Source organism: Ceratotherium simum, chromosome 34, assembly GCF_057802395.1.
Source record: "Ceratotherium simum simum isolate JZ-2026a chromosome 34, ASM5780239v1, whole genome shotgun sequence".
In the NCBI taxonomy this organism is placed as follows: Eukaryota; Metazoa; Chordata; class Mammalia; order Perissodactyla; family Rhinocerotidae; genus Ceratotherium; species Ceratotherium simum.
This window is the reverse complement of record NC_141933.1, coordinates 23,431,586-23,451,193: the sequence shown is the minus strand read 5'-3', so window position 1 is coordinate 23,451,193 and position 19,608 is coordinate 23,431,586. Positions and strand designations below refer to the sequence as shown.

Sequence of the window (19,608 nt, the reverse complement as noted above, 5' to 3'; positions counted from 1 at the left end):
AAAATCAGTTGCATTTCTATACTCTGGTAACAAACGAATAGAAAGAGAACTCAAGAATACAATCCCATTTACAATCACAACAAAAAGAATAAAATATCTAGGAATAAATTTAATCAAGGAGGTGAAAGACCTATACAATGAAAACTATAAGAAGTTATTGAAAGAAATTGATGATGACATAAAGAAGTGGAAAGATATTCCATGCGCATGGATTGGAAGAATAAACATAATTAAAATATCCATGTTACCTAAAGCAATCTACAGATTCACTGCAATCCCAATCAGAAACTCAATGACATTCTGCATGGAAATAGAACAAAGAATCCTAAAATTCATATGGAGCAACAAAAGACTCCAAATAGCTGAAGCAATCCTGAGGAAAAAGAATCAAGCTGGAGGCATCACAATCCCTGAATTCAAAATATACTACACAGCTATAGAAATCAAAACAGCATGGTCCTGGTACAAAAACAGACACACAGATCAATGGACCGGAATTGAAAGCTCAGAAACAAAACCCACTCTATGGACAGCTAATCTTTGACAACGGAGCGAAGAATATACCACGGAGAAAGGAAATTCTCTTCAATAAATGGTGCTGGGAAAACTGGACAACCGCATGCAAAGGAATGAAAGCAAACCATTATCTTATGCCATACACAAAAATTAACTCGAAATGGATTAACGACTTGAAGGTAAGACCTGAAACCATAAAACTCCCAGAAGAAAATATAGGCAGTACTCTCTTTGACATTGGTCTTAGCAGCATCTTTTCGTATACCATGTCCACTCAGGCAAGGGAGACAAAAGAAAAAATAAACAAATGGGCCTATATCAGACTAAAGAGCTTCTGTAAGGCAAAGGAAACCAGGAACAAAACAAAAAGACAACCCAACAACTGGGAGAAAATATTTGCAAATCATATATCTGACAAGGGGTTAATCTCCAAAATATATAGAGAACTCATACAACTCAACAGCAAAAAAACAAAAAACCCAATCAAAAAATGGGCAGAGGATATCAATAGACATTTTTCCAAAGAAGATATACAGATGACCAACTGGCACATGAAAAGATGTTCAACATCACTAATTATTAGGGAATGCAAATCAAAACTACAATGAGATATCACCTTACACCTGTTAGAATGGCTATAATCACCAAGACAAAAAATAACAAGTGTTGGAGAGGATGTGGAGAAAAGGAAACCCTCATACATTGCTGGTGGGAATGCAAACTGGTGCAGGCACTATGGAAAACAGCATGGAGATTCCTCAAAAAATTACAAATAGAAATACCATATGACCCAGCTATCCCACTACTGGGGGTAGTGGTATATGGTGGTATATAGTGGTATATGAAGATGTGGTATATGTGTGTGTGGAATATTACTCAGCCATAAAAAAGACATATCATCCCATTTGCAACAACATGGATGGACTTTGAGGGTATGATGTTAAGCAAAATAAGCCAGACAGAGAAAGACAAACACTGCATGATTTCACTCATATGTGGAAGATAGACTAACACATGGACAAAGAGAACAGATTAGTGTTACCAGAGGGAAAGGAGGTTGGGGGTTGGGCACAAGGGGTAAAGGGGCACATATATACAGTGACTGACAAACAATAACGTACACTTGAAATTTCACAATGAACTATTATGACCACAATAAAATAATTTTTAAAAATGGAGGTAAAGTTTACATACAATGAATTGCACAGATTTTTTTTTTTTGTGAGGAAGATCAGCCCTGAGCTAACATCCTTCTCTTTTTGCTGAGGAAGACCGGCTCTGAGCTAACATCTATTGCCAATCCTCCTCCTTTTTTTTCCCCAAAGCCCCAGTAGATAGTTGTATGTCATAGTTGCACATCCTTCTAGTTGCTGTATGTGGGACGCAGCCTCAGCATGGCCGGACAAGCAGTGTGTTGGTGCGTGCCCGGGCCTGGGCCGCCAGTAGCGGAGTGCACGTGCTCAACCGCTAAGCCACGGGGCCAGCCCATGCATTGAGTTTTTAATTTCAAGTTTTACATTTAGTACTTTTTCCATCTCCTCAGTCTTTTGAAAAAATATCATCTTGTTTCTTTCTAATGTTGGCAGTTCCATCTTTTAAGTCTTTGAGCACCATAACCTTGCTTATTTTATGTTTACATCTCATAATCCAACTATCTGTAGTTCTTGGGGGTTACATTTCTGCCATTTGTAGTTTCTGCCAACTGGTTTATTTTTCATGTGCTTTGTAATTTTGGATTGGGAGCTTACATTTGTCAGGGTTTCATCTGTCACAATCCTGGGCAGCTTGTGTTGAGGGGGATTTGTCCAGAGGGGAATTTGTGTTTCCTTCTCCAAGGGCCTTGGGGTGCTACCAACCTGGGCTGGTGACACTTCATGTTGCTGTCAAGGCTTGGAGCTTCCTGGACCATCCAGGTGGTATAAATTCAAATCCCATATTGTTGTGAAGCTTGATGTCAAAGATTCTCGGCAGAGACTCTTCTTTTTCCCCTCTCTGGACAAGACAGACAAGTTTTTTGTTTGTTTGTTGTTACCGATATTGAGCAAATTTTTCCAGTCTTCCATCTCAATATCAAAAAAAATAGCTTTATGGCAGGCCCGGTGGCATAGTGGTTAAGTTCAAGCATTCTGCTTTGGTGGTCTGGGGTTCGCAGGTTCAAGTCCCAGGCTTGGACCAATACACTGAGCATCAAGCCACACTGTGGCAGCATCCCACATACAAAATAAAGGACGATGGGCACAGATGTTAGCTCAAGGCCAATCTTCCTCAGCAAAAAGAGCAAGATTGGCAACAGATGTTAGCTAAGCGCCAGTCTACCTCACCAAAAAAAAAAAAAATAGGTTTATTGGGTTTCTCTGTATCAACTCCCCACCTTATATGCCCGAGTTGTAGCTTTGACACTCAAATTTCTCACTTTGGGTTCATTTTTGGCTCCCGTATATTTTCTTCCTTTTTTTTTCTTGAAGATTGGCCCTGAGCTAACATCTGTTGCCAGTCTTCCTCTGTTTTTCTCTTTTTCCTCCCCAAAGCCCCAGTACATGGCTGTATATCCTAGTTGTAGTGGTAGGTCCTTCTAGTTCTTCTATGTGGGACGCCAGCTCAGCATGGCTTGATGAGCGGTGAATAGGTCTGTGCCCAGGATCCAAACTGGCGAACCCCAGGCTGCCACAGCGGAACACGCAAACTTAACTGCTGCACCACGAGGCCGGCCCCAACTGTATATTTTCTTTATTCTTTTTTGTGTGAGCTCAGCTATCCATTGGAGAGAGTGTTCATTATATTTGATCTGGTATTGATAGGTATTTCTAGTCCGCCAGGCTGCCTGCCAGTGTTACTTAACCTGAGTCAACACAAAATACACAGAACAATTCTTTCATGGAGTTTTTTTCCTTGGAGAATATATGGTTGTCCACCGGGATCCGTGGGGGATTGCTTCCAGGAGCCCCAAGGATACCGAAAGCTGCAGATGCTCACGTCCCTTACTCTGCCCTGGGTATCTGCGGGTTCCACATTTGTGGATTCAACCAACCGCGTAGACGCAGTAGAGAATCCGTGGTTGGTTGAACATGCGGATGTGCAACCTGAGGGTACAGAGAGCCGACTGCACCTTCCTCCATTCTTACAAACTTCTGGCATTTAAAGGAAGTGGTAAATGTGGGATTCAGCTCCACACCAGCAATTCCTCCTAACTGTGAACCCGCTTTCCCCTGATGTTGCCGCTTTCCTTGAAAGCCACGCCTTGCTGACTCCACTTCCATTTTCTGTGACTCCCTGGGTCAGCGGGTGTCTGCGGGGTCTTCGCTTTGTCCTGGACCTTCGGAATGAGCAATCTATCATCTTTCTACAGCCTCTCCTCTTTTAACCACCGACTACCAGGACGCTTTTCCACCTCAGAGACTTCAGGTCCTGTCTCAGTTTTCTTTCCCTCCCTTCTCTGCAGTCACCCTCAGCTACTTTAGCATCGTGGAGCTTCTAATATCAGAGCTTCTATACTTTCTCACCTCCAGTTACTTGCATAGTTTCTATTCCTAGAAGTGTAGCCACACTGGATTAAAAGACACTTGGTCTTCCTGATTGCTTCTGCTTTATCACATCTGTGCTTTTGCTCATGACTTTGGCTCCGCCTGGAATGCCCTAGTCGCCTCTCTACTTGTCAAAATCCTAGATATCCTCCAGGACCTGCAGAGATATCAACTCTTGTATGAAGCCTTCCCATATCTTTCCAACTGGATGCAATGACTTTCTCTTTTGAGCCTCACAGCATTTTAATATTCTCCTGCACTACTTTTCATCCTCTCTTTTGGCTGATCTTACTTGTGCATTTTTCTTCTTTTTATTGAGCTCCTTTCAGCGTCTGAGTACCCTTTATTCTTTCAAAAAATACTAATTGAGCTGTTACTGTGTGCCGGGCACTATGCATGCCTAGGGTTATAAAGTGAATAAGATAGGCAGGCTCCTCAAAGGCTGTGCCTAACACAGGTGTTAAACACAGCAAGTCCTCATTTAATGAAAAAATGAATGATTAATTACAAACATATATATATTTTAATACAGAGAAAGACAAAAAAGAAACAAAATGCTCTCTACCTATCCAGTTCTCGGGTGTATGTGTGCTAAGTTTCCTATCATTTGGGGGGGATGTGGATTTAGAGGGCAGAGCAATGTCTCTTGGATGTGGAGAAGCAGAATGTGAGTTTCCCATCTCCGGAATACTCGCATCCCAATCTCCTCGGATCTGTGACAAGCAGGCATTAGTTCAAGAATATTCCTGGAATCACTGTTGCTGCCGGAAGCCCCAGTGTATCTCCAGACTCAGAAGCATCCCCATGAATATTTAAGCCATAAGTGACAACTTCCACCAGATGGTGCTAAAGGATAGCTGGGACGAGAAGGAAATGGCTTCCACAGCCAGTACCAGTTAATGAAATGAGTGGGGTCATTTCATTAACCTCTCAATAACATCACTCTGAATTTTGATTGAATTTTTTAGACTCCATTTACTGCCTTATGACAGGGATTTTACTGTGCATGCAGAAAGCTAGATCATGTAAATAATGCAGAAACAAAATGAAAATGCAAGTCTCTCTCCCCCATTTCTGCCTGCACAATTGCTCTCCCCCAAACTGTTAATTGCGTCTTGGATTCCATCCAGAAAAAAATATTGTACATATGCCATATGCCTGAAAACAAGCATCTAGATATATATTTTATCTGTCTTGTTTTTGTGTGTATATATATTTACATGAAAGGGATCATACTTGCCTACTGTTTTGGACCATGCTTTCATATTTCCATACCAACATATATATGTATGTATTCTCGCATTATTCTATCCTAATCATGTTCCCTAATTTTGGTTGTTTCCAGTTTTCTGCTATTATTGGAAACAATACTGTAATGAGTATTTCTGATAAACATGGTTGAGACTATTTGTAGGGTAAACTCCACGCAGAGGGATTGTTATCGGCATTTTATATTTGATGGATACTGCCAAATTGCCCTCCAAGAAGGTTGCACGCTCACCAGGACTGATTACAATAAAACATCTACGTTTTTGTCAGTGTCATAACAGTTGTATAAGTGAAGCACGGTGTCTCGTTGCTTCGATTTGCAGCGTCTTTAATTATGAACGAGGCTGCCCGTCTTGGCGTGAGTTGCGCCGTGGAGCCCGAGCGTCCTGCGCTGGCCTGGGCGAACCCCTAAGCGGCGCCCTGACTCCTCCCGTCCAGCAGAGGGCGCGGGCGCGGGCCGCTCCCGCATGCGCAGTGCGCTCGGGGTCAGCCGCCGAGCCCGGTCGCCGGCGCCGCGCTCCCCGCCCGCTCGCGCAGCCCCGGCGGGTTCCCCCCGGGCGGCCGTGGCCCGCGCCCCGCGGCGTGAGCCGGTGACCGAGCGCGGGGCCGAGCGCGAGGCGGCCGTGGCCGAGGTAAGCGCGGCGCGGGCGGGCCGGCGGGCGCCGAGGTGCGGGCTCGGGCCTCCCCGGCCGCGGGGGCAGCGCGGGCCGCGCGCAGGCCGGAGGGCGGCGAGGGGCGACCCCACCCCCGCCGGGGCCGCGCGCCGTGATCCCCGCTGCGGGGGGCTTTGCTCTCCGCGCCGCCTCCTCTTCGCCTGGCCCGCCCCACTTCGCTTCCCACCTGCCTCCCTTGCGCGCTCCTGTCCGCCGCGCGCCCCTTTCATTTCTCCCCGGACCCTGCAGCTTCCTTTTCCCGCAAGGCCACCCTCCCCCGGGGCCGCTCCCTTCCCGCTGCCGCCTCCTTCCCTCCGGCTGCACGGGTCTGTTTCCTCCCACGGGGGTCCCTGGGCTCTGCCGTGCGTGCCTGTGGCCTCCCAGGCAGAGTTGGGACACTGTGCTCCAACTCGGAACCAGGTGGCTCTGGGTATCCGCTTGAAGCTCAGAGGCGTTTGGAATTCTCCTCCTGGCCTTGGGAATCAGATCTGTGTATGCAGTTTTGAGGCTCAAATAATTTGCTTGGTGTAACTTATCGGGAAGTGCTAACCTAGAAGGGTCCTTGTTTGTCTGAGGATGTCTTGAAATAGAGTATGTCAGTTTTCATTCTTCTTCTAAGTCAATTGAGTGCTCTAGGGACTTAAACTGGGCTTGGTTTGTAAGTTTCAGACCGCAAAGGTTATTCACGGTCATAACATAGATGACTCAGTTTCTTTCATTCCTCACTTCCGCTGGTTAAGCCTCTTGGTTGCGTAGGCTGGTGTGAATGGATAGATTTGGGTCTGTCAGGCTGTGCTGGCTTCGCTAATTGGGGAGTGAAAAAGGTGTATCTAATCCAGGCTTAAAGGCAATCAGAGGAGGCAGCTTCACATGGGGATAAGAGCAGAGGCTCCAGAGCGGCTGCAAACATCCAAATCTTAGCTTTGGCATTTTCTAGGTGTGTGACATGGGGCAAGCTACTTAGCCTTGCTGTTGCGCTTTCCCAATCTGTAAAAGGAGGGTAATGATTAGCTTGTCACATGGCACTGATAGGAAGAGTAAATACGTTAACTCAGAGTGCTTAAAAGAGATCCTGGCAGGTAGTAAGTCCTCAGTAATGTTTAGTTGTTAGTTATTTAATTATATGCATTGTATTAATTTATAGTATAATTCCCACAATCAAAGGGCACAGTATTTTTTTTTTGCCCTAGGCTAACATCTGTTGCCAATCTTCCTCTTTTTTTCCTTGAGGAAGATTAGCTCTGAGCTAACATCTGTGCCAGTCTTCCTCTATTTTGTATGTGGGATGCCACCACAGTATGGCTTAACGAGTGGTGTAGGTCCTCGCCCGGGAACCGAACCTGGGCCACCGAAGCAGAGCGTGCCAGACTTGACCATTATGCCATGGGGCTGGCCCCAAAGGGCACAGTATTTTTTTATTGGAAACCATTTTCAGGGGTGGTTAGTCATAATGACTTTTAATTATAAAGAACTCTAGCAGATAAGGCAGTGAATCACACATTTTCCTGCTTTTGCTAATATTTGGTTCCTTTGTTTTCAGGCACAGTTGGGTTAAGTTCCGATGTAGCAGTGGCCCTGGGAGTTCAGTTGTGAGGGCTTCTCTAAAAGGTTAAAAGGACGAGATTGTGACTCCAAACGTTGGACTAAGTGGATTGGGTACAGCCTGAAGCACCCAGGAAAGGTTTCTCAGGCAAGTTGTAGGAATAAATAATTCCAGGAGCAGAAAATGCATCTCATCCTGACAGTAGAGTGGGGTTAAAAGATTTTTCCAGTGACTCAGTGCTTGACAGCTTTCCACATGCTTCCAGTGTTTCGCAGGGACAGGTTCGATGTGCTTCAAGGAGGATAAAATTTATGGGGCTCTGCTGTGAAATTCTTGTTTTGATCCAGGTAATGGTACTATATGAAACAAACAGTCATTAGTAGGAGGCTTCTTTTGTTCTTTCCTCTTCAGGGAAGCTCAGCGAAGGGGAGAGGAGGGTGTTCAGGGGTGGGTACACAAATTCAGTCTCTGGAAGTACCTAGCCATTTTTTTTCCCCTTTGGAAACTCTTAATTCAAGAAAGAAAATAATCAAAGTTCATCACCATATAATAAATCAAAACGTGGACCCTGAACAGTGTGTGCACTGATGGAACTGGGAAGGGTGGGGACACTTATTCATTCAGCAAACATTTATGTTTATATGAAATGTGTTCTAGGTGTGGTATTAGATGCTGGGGATACTGAGCAGTGATCAAGAAAGTCACAACCAGTAGAGGAGACAGATTTGCAATTACTTAACTAATTAATATAATGTGGCAAGTGCTGTAATGAAGTGTGTGGAAAGTATGTGGATGCTCACAGAGGAGAGTGTCTCCAGAGCACTTAGTAGGGGCTTTTTTCTTCATTTCTCATCCTTTCGTTTTTCATTTAAGGCTTTTCCTCTCGTCTCTTTTATTGCGTTTTTATTCTACCTCAAGTGCTCGCCATGTCTCTCGGCTGTTTGGCCCAGACCTGTGGGAGCTCCGTTAGCCTGTGTCAGCATACCTCAGAAATGGGAGTTTGTACCTCTGGGAATAGCCCTCATCAGTGGGGGATGGGCTGTAGTGGATGAGTGCCATGGCTTTGTATCCTTCAAAGGGACAGTTCTGAGGTGCGTTTTTCAGAGGTACCCTAGCGGGACTGAGTCCAGCTCAGTATGGGAACCAGCTCAGTAGTGCACTTTCCGTTCTGCCCTGGCTCCTCTCCTCCTCTGGCTTTCTGGGTTCACCTTCTGCAAGCTCCTTGCACCCAAGTTGCTTTTTCTTAGTTTGACAGAACAGAAGCTAAGACAGTTGGTGCTAGAAGTGGCTCTAGAAAGCAGGCCCTGAGACTAGTGCAAAACTGGGACCACTCACCCTCAGATGGCAGCAAGGACCCCTTTGCTGGTGGTAAGGGAGGTGTGGATAACCCCTGGGACTCTCTGGTACTAACTCCCTACTGTACTCGCACAGTTGTAAGAGTCTCACCAGCGGTGGGTTGGGATGAGATTCCGGTGCAAGGGAAGGCGTTGGCTAGGACAGTGGCTCTAGCACGTAAGCAGCGTATGGACAGTGGTGATGATAAGGATGGGGAGCTGGCTGGCTCTTGTTATCTCCCTCAAGCCCTTGAGGTAAGATCACATCAGATCAGCCAGATACCAACTCAGGACACATGTGAAAGACGGAAGGCTCCGTGGCAGCATCTCCTGCAGCTGGAGGGCAGACTGAGTTGAAAATCAGGCCCGGAATTGAATCATAATTGTGGCAGAACTGCAAAGGAAGCTGAGTGCGCAGGTTGCCTCGCTAAAGTCAGGGCCATGACAGGGAAGAAGTGGGACCCTGAGACCTGGGATGGAGAAATTCGGGCGGAGACGCTGAGAACTTTGAACTCCCAGACTTCCTTAGATCCTCTGGGCCAGCAGAAGCGTCTGTCTCTCCTTGAAGGAGTGCCTGGACACTGTGCAGAGACCTCTCTTGAGGCAGATGCCTTGTAAGATGGTGCTTATCCTCCTCAAGATCTGCCTCCCCTCCCCTCAGGTCCCGCCTAAGTGGGGAAGTACAGTCCCTGCTTCTGGGGAAATGGCTTTTGTGCTGAAAGAGTTGCAGGGCCTGGCTCATGGGGACCAGCAGGACCTGGGGAGCACGTGGGAGTGAATCTTGAGGGTGTTGGACGACGAGTGGGGTAGTGGTGCACCGTAAAGCTGGGTGGGAGAGACTGGTGCCTTGGGAGCGTTCTCGGATGGTTCAGGATTTAATGACCCCGCAGGGACTAGAGCGGGTCCTAGGATGCTGCTGGGCGGGCTCCTGTAGCGTGGACGTGGCTGATACCACTGGTTCTCAGCTGGGCGAGGTTTGCCTCCCTGGAGGATATTTGGCAACGTCGGGATATATTTTTAGTTGTCACAACTGAGGGTTGCTTCTGGCTTCTATTGAGCAGAGACCAAGGATGCTGCTAAACTTTCTACCTTGTACAGAACATCTCTGCACAAAAAAGCATCAGCCGGCCTCCGATGTCAGTAGTGCTGAGGTTGAGAAACCCTGGCCTACAGTCAGTGAGGTGGAGGGGCCAGAGCTGTCTTGGCAGAGTATTGAGGAAGGGATCGGAAGGATCAGGGAGGTGGAGAGTTGAAATAGATTTGTTACTTGAGGCCAGAGACGCAGCACTTGCCCATGTTCCTGGTAGGGTGCCCTCCCTTCAAACTTTGGTAACGTGGATGCCTTGTGAGGGGAACAGTGCCCTTCTCAATGCCTTTGAGAAGCTCGATTGGCTGTCTTCTGTAAGCCAGGATTGACTTTAGGAGATGTGACCATCAAATTGGGTTCCCAAGTGTCTATGAGGATGATGGGATTTTGAAAAAGCAGAGGCCAGGTGGCGCCTAACCATCAGAGGCAGGTAGACACAATGCCTACGAGGGCAGCAAGGCCCGACCTTCAACCAGCACGCCTTGACCCACTGTGGTGCTGATAGAGCATGGTGTTCCTAAAGGCAGTAGAGTTGGGCAGTCGACTAGGGTATTGCTTGACTTGTGTAAACAGAAAAAACTCAAGAGCTGGCAAGTGGAAGGCTGATGTGAGCTGCTGCAATGGAAAATCACTAGTCATTGTCTGGTTTCCAGATGTGAGCTCTCAGACCCATATCCCATGGATTGAGAGGGAGGCTGGATCACTTTGAAGAAGTACTTTGCAATGTCCCTGCAGGTATAGACAAATGTACCCCCAGTCCCTCCATGAGGGAACCGTGGCTCTTTATCAGACTAACTGTCCGTCGAGGAAAGGATAATGTCCAGACCTTCTGAGGGCTACAGGGTCTGAGCTGGTCATAGTACCAGGCAGCCCTCAAGCGATAGTGGATAGGCATTAGGGGGGTCAGCGCCCCAGCCTCTCATCCTTCCGAGGGACAAGGCGTAGTCTCCATGGTTCTTCAGAGGGTTCCCAGCAGTCCTAGGAGCCCCCACCCCCAGCGGTAACCAGCTTGATACCATTCTTCTTGTTGACTTCCCTTGTTGCTCGTCTTTCCCTTCTGGCTCCGTCCTCCAGCTTTCTGAGATCACCTCCCAAGTAAAACTACCTGCACCCCGATCCTTGTCTCTGTTTTTTTGTTTTTTGGGGGGGAGGAGGGAGGCCCCAGACTATGACAGGTAGGAAGCAAAGTGTGATGCCTGGGACTCAAACATGGTGGGTATCAGCCCCTCTTCTTTCCAGCCCTTCTGCTGACCACTTGGGACCCTGGAGCCAGGTCATGCTCCTACCAGGGGAGTTCCTGTGGCTCCAGGTCCCTGCCAACACTTGGTGGTGTTTGCCTCTTACAGTTTCCTGTGCTGGTGGGTAGAGGGTGTCTCATTGTGGTTTTACGTTTCCTGACTATTAATAAGAGTGAGCGTCTTTACAAATGTTTATGTCCCATTTTTGTTTCCTCTTTTGTGAAATTCCTGTTTAAGTTTTTTGTTTGTTTTTATTGCGTTCTGGGAGTTCTTTAGTCTGGTTCTAGTCCTTATTGGTTATATGTATTGCAGTTATCTTCTGGTTTAATGGTCTTTTTACTTCCTTATGGTGTCTTTTGATGAACAAAAGTTCTTAATTGTAACAGAATTTATCATTTTATCTATTATGGTTTACACTTTTTATATTTTGTTTTAGAAATCATTCTCTGCCCAGAAGTCATGATATTCTCTCTTGTATTCTAAATTTTTTATAGTTTTGCCTATTATAGATAGCTTTTTAATCTTCCTTGGGTGGATTTTTCTCCCCTCTGGCTGCTTTTAATATTTTTCTTTGGCTTTCTTTTTAGTGGTTTTGCTTGGACGTATCTAGGTGGGGTTTTCTTTGTGTCTCTTCTGCTTGGACTTGAGCATCTTCAATCTGTGAGTTGATATCTTTCATTATGTTGGAAAAACTTAGCAGAAGACAGCTGGATTCTCATATCTATTTCTGCATTCAGGCTTTGCAATAACCACATTATGTAGCCTCTGGAAAATGAAAGTGAAAAAATAATGTCAGTATTATTATGAAAACAGTCCAGACCCTTTGAAAGGGTCTTGGGACCCCCTGGAGTCCCCAGACCGTTCTTTGAGAACCACTTGTGTAAGATTTTGGTATTAACGTTATACTAGCCTCCTAAAATAAGCTAGAGTGTTTCCGCTTTTTTCTGAACTCTGGAATAATTTGTGTAAAATTGGAATTATTGTTTTTTGAATGTGTAGTAGAACTTGGAAAATCTTTTGGGCCTGGAATTTTCCTTAGAGGAAGATTTTTCTACTTTTGATTCAGTTTCTTTAATGTTATAAAACTATTCAGGCTTGCTGTTTCTTTGTGAGACTGTTTTGAGAAGTTATATTTTTAAAGAATTGTTCCGTTTCATCTAAGTTTTCAAATATATTGGCGTAAATTCCTTGATACCAGCTTGTCTTTTAAATATATGCAGCATTTACACTTATGTTCCCCTTTTCATTCTGGGTATTTATTTGTGCTCTTTTTCTCTTTATCTTGGTTAGTCTTATCAGAATTATATCAAATGTCAATTTTATTTGCCTTTCTTGAAAAAACAACTTTTAGCTTTGTTGATCCTTTCTATTTTGTTTTTTAATTATTTTCTGTGTTTTTATTTATTACTTATTTCTTTATATTATCTTTGGGTTTATTTTGTTGTCATAATGCCTTTTTAATAGTTAATCTGTAACTCGTGAAAATTTGTAAAGCTCATGTGTGGATACTATTTTTATCCCATTGATCCCAGTTTTGGTATATGTGAAGTTGGTATTTTTCAAATACTACCCATTGTTGGGTAGTATAATTGATCTAGTAGGTTATGAACAGCATTTAAAAAAAAAGCAGTAGAATAACAGAATATAAAAATATAGTGTTCCTCATGTTATGGGGCGAGTACTGTGTACTAAGGTTAAACATTGTTTTGTGAAACTTTTATTTCAAATACACACACACACACATCTGTGTCTGTATTGGGTTACAATATAAAATATATTTCTTATTGTAGGTTTTAGTTAAAATTTGAAAGCCCCTGTGTTAAAAGGTAGTTTGTCTAATTTGGGTAAAGATTTCAAACCTGATTTCACAAAATAAACACCCGAGGAGCTGGCTAAAATCACAAATTCTGTGACCCTATTTTAGACCCGCTGGGGCCAAGGACTCTGTTGTAACACACTCCTCGTGTAATTCTCACCCTTCAAGTGTCTGAGAACCACCAGTCGGGATGTAAATCGACGCTGAAAGCCCGTCTGGAAGTTCTAACTCAGGGCAGTGGAGGGTGCAGCTCCTTGTGTGATTTGTCCTGGGACCTCCTATCTCTGAGCTCCAGGAGGGACACACAGTGTGACGAGAGAGCCTTGGGGGGGCCTGGACATAGTAGGGGGTCGGGGGCAGGCTGGGAACATGCTGTTGCTTGTTAGAATGACAGAAAAAGTGAAAGAGCTCGCATGCTCGCATTTCTGTCATAGAATCAGTTACATATATTGAATGGCTGATGTATATGCCCCAAAGATGACATCTTTGAGCTTAAAATGTCTGAATGTTCATGCGTTAGTCTGTGACAAGCAAATCTCTTATGTTCCAGCTCGTGGTCGCAGAGATAACAAGTCGAAATCATTCATGACTGTGCAGCACATTTTACCCGAAAAGCTGATAACGACGGCCACATTCAAGCCTGGGCACAACCCCACCAGCCAGGCGGGAAGCAGTTTTCCAGTGTGGGCAGAGATTGGGGAGATCCCAAAGTAAAAATGGTTGATAGACCTTAGATGGTCTAGGAGCTTTTCGGTTATTTCCCTTTATATTAATAGCTTCTCTGAAAGATCTGTGAGTAGAATGAGACCATTTTGTAGATTGGGGCTTTGACATGTGGCAGGCTAAGGTCGCTTGTCGCGGTAACGTGGCACGTCTGTGACACGTGCTGCAAGCACAGTCTAGGCTCTGCCCTCCCCACGCAGTATCTGGGCACCAGATGGGGCAGGTTTGTTTCGTAAGGATCTTAAGTTGTGGTCTACAGGGGAACTCTGCATTTGCACTTGAGGACTAAGGATTTTCTTTGTATCAGTCAGTGATGCTCATTGGCTGTTTCATTATCTATTGCTGTGTACCAAACCAACCCGAAACTTCGTGGCTTAAAACAACAACAACAGTTGTGTATTTGCTCAAGATTCTGCAATCTCTGCAGAGCTTGGTGGGGATGGTTCATGTCTCTTCCACACAGTTTCCACTGGGATCTGCCTGAGGTTGCCTTCCCCTGGGAGCTCAGTTTCCTTATGGCATGGCAGCTGGGTTTTTCCAGATGACAGAAGCAGCAGTTACCACATCTCTTAAGGCCCAGGCTCAAAAGCCCTAGAAGGTAACTTCTGCCACATCATCCTGGCCAAAGCAAGTTACAAGGCTAGCCCAGATTCAGGGGGAAGGGAAACAGATTCCACCTTTTGATTGGAAAAGGGGCATGAACATTCACAGACGAGAACAAGTGTTGACATCAGACTTTGGAAATTGATCAACCACACTGCCCTTCTTTCCCTCCCTCCCTCCCTGTCTCCCTGTTCCTTTTTTCATTCTGTCCATCTAAATGTGTCAACTGTCACCTTCACTATAAAACATCAATGTATATTTAAAGATCAGAGATTAATCTTTTCTTCTCTAATACCCCTTGGCACTTTATTGATACTTTCCTAGTGGTATTTTTACGTTTTGCATTTTGTTGTAGTTTTGTTTGTCTTAGCTCCCTCATTAGAGTGTAAATTCCTCTAAAGTTGCTTTCTTCTTTGTTTCCTTCACAGTGCGTGGTGGGTGCTCCATAGAGGGTTGAATGAATAAATGGATGAAAACAGATTTTAGAATAACAAGTGTTCAAGAATAACTTGGTTTAGAATAACCCGGTTTGTCCAGATGAAACATCAGTTAATGTTAGGCAAGTGTTTAAAAACAAAACGAAACCACTTTTTGTGTGTGTGTGTGTGTGTGTGTGAGGAAGATCAGCCCTGAGCTCTCTGCTGATCCTCCTCTTTTTGCTGAGGAAGACTGGCCCTGAGCCAACATCCGTGCCCATCCTCCTCCACTTTGTATGGGACGCCGCCACAGCATGGCCTGACAAGCGGTGCATGGGTGTGTGCCCGGGATCCAAACCCGCGAACCCCGGGCCGCCGCAGTGGAGCGCGCACTGAACCACTTGTGCCACCGGGCCGGCCTCTCAAACCACTATCTTTAGCTATTTCACTTATGATTTTTTTTCCTTGGTCAGCATTTGTCTTCCTAAGCCCCATGCATTTACCAGCTTATGCTCTCAATGAATATATATTTACAGAATATAGTTGTGTTTTTATATCATGTATCAATATTTATATTGTGTATGTAGTATTAAATATATCACATAGCATATATTCATATATACAAATACATATATTTGTATACACGGATGAGAAGGGTCAGAAATCCCTTTTCATTACTTCATCAGACCACTTAAGGGAAAGAAATAGGTATATTAAAAGTCGAGCAGCCCTTCCAAGCATTCTTTGCCGCCCTAAATACTTGATTTTTCCCGTTTCTCCCGGTCACCAGGAGTGTGAGGAGGAGGCTGTCTGTGTCATTATGTGCGCGTCGGTCAAGTACAACATCCGGGGTCCGGCCCTCATCCCGAGAATGAAGACCAAGCACCGAATCTATTACATCACCCTCTTCTCCATCGTCCTGCTGGGCCTCATCGCCACGGGCGTGTTTCAGTTCTGGCCGCACTCCATCGAGTCCGCCAGCGACTGGAGCGTGGAGAAGCGCAGCGTCCGTGACGTGCCGCTGGTCAGGCTGCCGGCCGACAGCCCGGTCCCCGAGCGCGGCGATCTCAGCTGCAGGATGCACACGTGTTTCGACGTCTACCGCTGCGGCTTCAACCCCAAGAACAAAATCAAGGTGTATATCTACTCTCTGAAGAAGTACGTGGACGACTCCGGGGTCCCAGTCAGCAGCACCATCTCCCGGGAGTACAACGAGCTGCTCACGGCCATCTCGGACAGTGACTACTACACTGACGACATCAGCCGGGCCTGCCTGTTTGTCCCGTCCATCGACGTGCTTAACCAGAACACGCTCCGCATTAAGGAGACGGCGCAAGCGCTGGCCCAGCTCTCTAGGTATCTGGTACTTTTGCAGACCGGAGCCAAGTCCTTCAGGGAACTACAGGGAGGGAGACGGAGAGCTTCTTCTCTCAGCTGGCGTCCAGCTGTGTCTCTTTTCTCATAGGAGGGGATGTGGATGAGCCGCTCACTGGAGCATGAGGCCGGCACTGTGAGCCTCTGGCCTCTGAGCCAGTGAAAAGCGGTCTGCCATCGGTGCTGCTGCTGTGGGCGCCCAACTTAGAATTTAAAAACTAAGGGTGCCTTGTCTTCCCGTACCTTTCCATTTAAATTTAAATACCTTTTTCCTCCTCTTTGTTATTTACAAAATACATGTTCACTGTAAAAAGTCTGAAAATACACATAAGCAAAAAGAAGAATGTAAGATTCATTCCATAATCTGGCCTTTAAGAGAACCATTATTAATATTTTGATGTTACTTTTCAGTCATTTTTGTATGAAAAAATATGTACATATGCATATGTATATATACATTTTTGTATAATAGTATATGCATGTGCATGTGTGTATGTGCATTTTTGTGAAGAATGGGATCACACAGTACATACTCTTTTGCTGCCTTTTCCCATTAATATATCATGAATATATTTCCAAATAATTTTATATTTTTACTATATAATTTTAAGGGTTGTATAGTATTCCATTTTACACATTTCATAATGTATTTAACCGATCTTCTGTATTTTATTTTTTGTTTCTTTAACCAAATGATGAACAGTTTTCATTATCATAAGCTATTCTGTAGTGGACAAACTTGAAGTACACACCCACCGTTTTTTCCTTTTGAGGAGCCAGGCTAGTGCCTGATGTCCTGTTGGGGTTTCTAGGAATTCACTCTGTACAACTGAGAAGTGGCCCTATTTTGGGTTGGGGACTCTTGCTGCTTGTCATCCAGTAACTGACTCTTGTTTTTGTTTCTTCAGAGTGGACATGTGAATTCTCTTACATGTTTCATTTCTTAATAGGTGGGATCGAGGTACAAACCACCTGCTGTTCAACATGTTGCCTGGAGGTCCCCCAGATTATAACACGGCCCTGGATGTACCCAGAGACAGGTAGGTGTATTTGGGGGTGTCCCTGTGCTGGGTTTCTGAGGATTAAGTAAATGCGAGACCCTCTTGGTCATGTGAAATCATGTTCCTAAGCTTACTGGACATACTTGGCAATCAGAATTATTTGTTAAAATGAAGCATTGTCCTCCTCAAGACTTGGAAGTGTTGAGACCTGCTTAAATCTGTTGTGGAGAACCAGGTAGAGCTTTCCTTCCTTCCTAATAAAACCTTCCGAACAGGCGGACGTGGCAGGGGTGGCCGTGATTGCATGGTTGTGATTTTGGTTTCGCTCCCTGTATTTATCGGCCCTTTTGTACATGGACTGAACCACTTTGGCTGAAGGCTTCCAGGAAAGCTCCGGAATGAGGGGCCACTTGAGGTTCCTCTCCTAGTGCTTCGTTCAAGGCTTTGAGGAGGACAGAAAGCGTGGGCCCAAGATGAGAGTCCTGGGCAATACTCACAGTGTAGGATTGTTGTGAGTTTGTAAATGAACTCATTTATAACCAATTGTATTATAGTCAATGTTTAACTCTCGAAATCATTGTTACTGAAAAAGGTGAGAGAACAGCCCGAGGCCGGCTGTGTTCTCAGCCTGTTAGAGGCCAACATTGTCATTTATGAAAATCTACACTTGGACCACTTTTCCCCAGAAGATTAAATCTAAGTCCTCTTTGCTTTAAGTTATTATCTAGAGTCAGTGCTGAGTTTCTGTCTGGAAATACAGTCATCACTAGAGGAGACATACATGCAGGACCACACCTCAGCTTTGGTGTAGAGACCGTTTTGGACGGTAGAGGGCAGTCGGACCACACAAATTCTCTAGAAACCAGTCCAACACAGGGGGATCCCTGATCGGGCTCTCAGCCTCAGCGTTCCTGAGGGGGCTACTGCTTTATGGATTTGGTTGTCCCGGGAAAGTGAAATGCTTTAGAGAATAGAGGGGGAAGGAAAGGAGCTGTTGGGAACACAGTGTCTTCACCTGCTGTTCTGGTTTATTTTGAGAAGGGCTTATTTCTGTTTGGGGCATTTCACTTTTTGCTGACATTTGGGTGTGTGTATCTGCATGGAAGAAGGATTTTATTTTTATCAAGTGCACATGTTAAGTGGGGTTTCATTTCTCTGTAGGAAAGTGTCAAGCAGGCAGGAGAACGTTTAAGTTCTCCTTAGGGGCTTAGGTGTTAAGGATCAGGAAGGTTAAATCGTTTTCCCTATGCGTGTGTTTTTGTAAGTGATTATAGGCAATCCTGTAGCAAGTAGTGAATCACATAGAGTCCTCCTTTATCTTTGCATGTGGGAAATTTCATTTTGAAACCTAGGTGGTCTTCTGGTTGGGGTGAGGAATAGTAGATTTGTTTATTAATTTTTCTTATCCTTTGTGCTTGCTTCTGGATTCAGAGGAGGCAAGAACCATAAGCTGCATATCAGATTATTTGGAAATTAGAAAACAGGCGGACTAGATTAGCCTGCTTCTAAGATCTCCTGCAGCCTAAAGGCATGGGTGTGATTACTTAAGAATTATTTTGCTCGGGGAAATGCAGGGACCAGGACTGAGGGAAATGTCTGCTCAGTGAATAGATCTTTTATGTTGCTTACACCTGTTTTTATTTCTCTTTCAGTTTTTAAAAATCATACACATATAAGCTGCATGTATACTTTCTTTGTGTAAGATTGGGACACTGTGCAAGTGTGTAAGGAGTAAAATGTAAAATGTACTTCCAAACTCTCCTCTCTTTTCCCTCCCTTACTGAGCGGTAATCACTTCTATCAGATACTGTGTATTTTTCTAGTCTTTTTTCTATGGATTTATACACAAACACACACACATATATATACACACATACCCATTTTGTCTTAAGTGGGAGCAAATTATACCTCTTCAGGCCTTACTTTACTGATGTTTGTTTTCTCAGATATGTTCTGTAATATTATTACTTGGATTTTTGTTATCCTTTCTTTGCACATATCTCTCGCAAATTTCTACTTTTGTGTGGGTGTATATTTGTTTATTTGCACTTGTTATGGAAAATTTCAAGCCTGTATAGAAGAAGAGAAACTGGCACAGGGAAGCACACGTGCCCTGTCCAGCCTCAGTGATCAGCACCTTGCGGCCAGTCTCCATTGCTCTGTACTCGTGTCCTTCACCAGGTTATCTAGAAGCAATCCCAGATATTACATCATTATATCTGTAAATGTTTCCGTTTGAATCTCTGCATGATAAGGGCTTTTTAAAAAACGTAACTACAGTTACTATTATCATACCTAAAAAATTAACAGTAATTCTTTAATATCACCAAATATCTAGCCATTGTTCAAATTTACCTGTCTCATAATTTTTTTTTTCTTTTGGTGAGGAAGATTGGCCCTGAGCTAACATCTGTTGCTAATCTTCCTCTTTTTGCTCGAGGAAGATTGTCCCTGACCTAACATCTGTGCCAGTCTTCCTCTGCTTTGTATGTGGGATGCTGCGACAGCGTGGCT

At 44.7% G+C, this 19,608-nt stretch overlaps 1 protein-coding gene across 5 annotated transcripts in view; it reads left to right on the top strand.

The window, feature by feature from the left end:
* Positions 1-5,801: 5,801 nt before the first annotated feature.
* The window catches only part of EXT2 (exostosin glycosyltransferase 2), a 136,439-nt gene continuing 122,632 nt past the window's right edge, over positions 5,802-19,608 (top strand). Inside the window, exons 1-4 of one of the 5 annotated variants that reach the window (XM_087423093.1) lie at positions 5,808-5,938; positions 14,732-14,862; positions 15,510-16,075; positions 17,044-17,133. In XM_087423093.1, the coding sequence (XP_087279219.1) occupies positions 15,540-16,075; positions 17,044-17,133 (626 nt within the window). In that variant the 5' untranslated portion in view covers positions 5,808-5,938; positions 14,732-14,862; positions 15,510-15,539. Of the gene's footprint in view, positions 5,939-7,513; positions 7,650-14,608; positions 14,863-15,509; positions 16,076-17,043; positions 17,134-19,608 lie in introns of those variants that run through there. The other 4 variants (XM_087423096.1, XM_087423095.1, XM_087423094.1 and 1 more) reach the window with 4 other exon arrangements.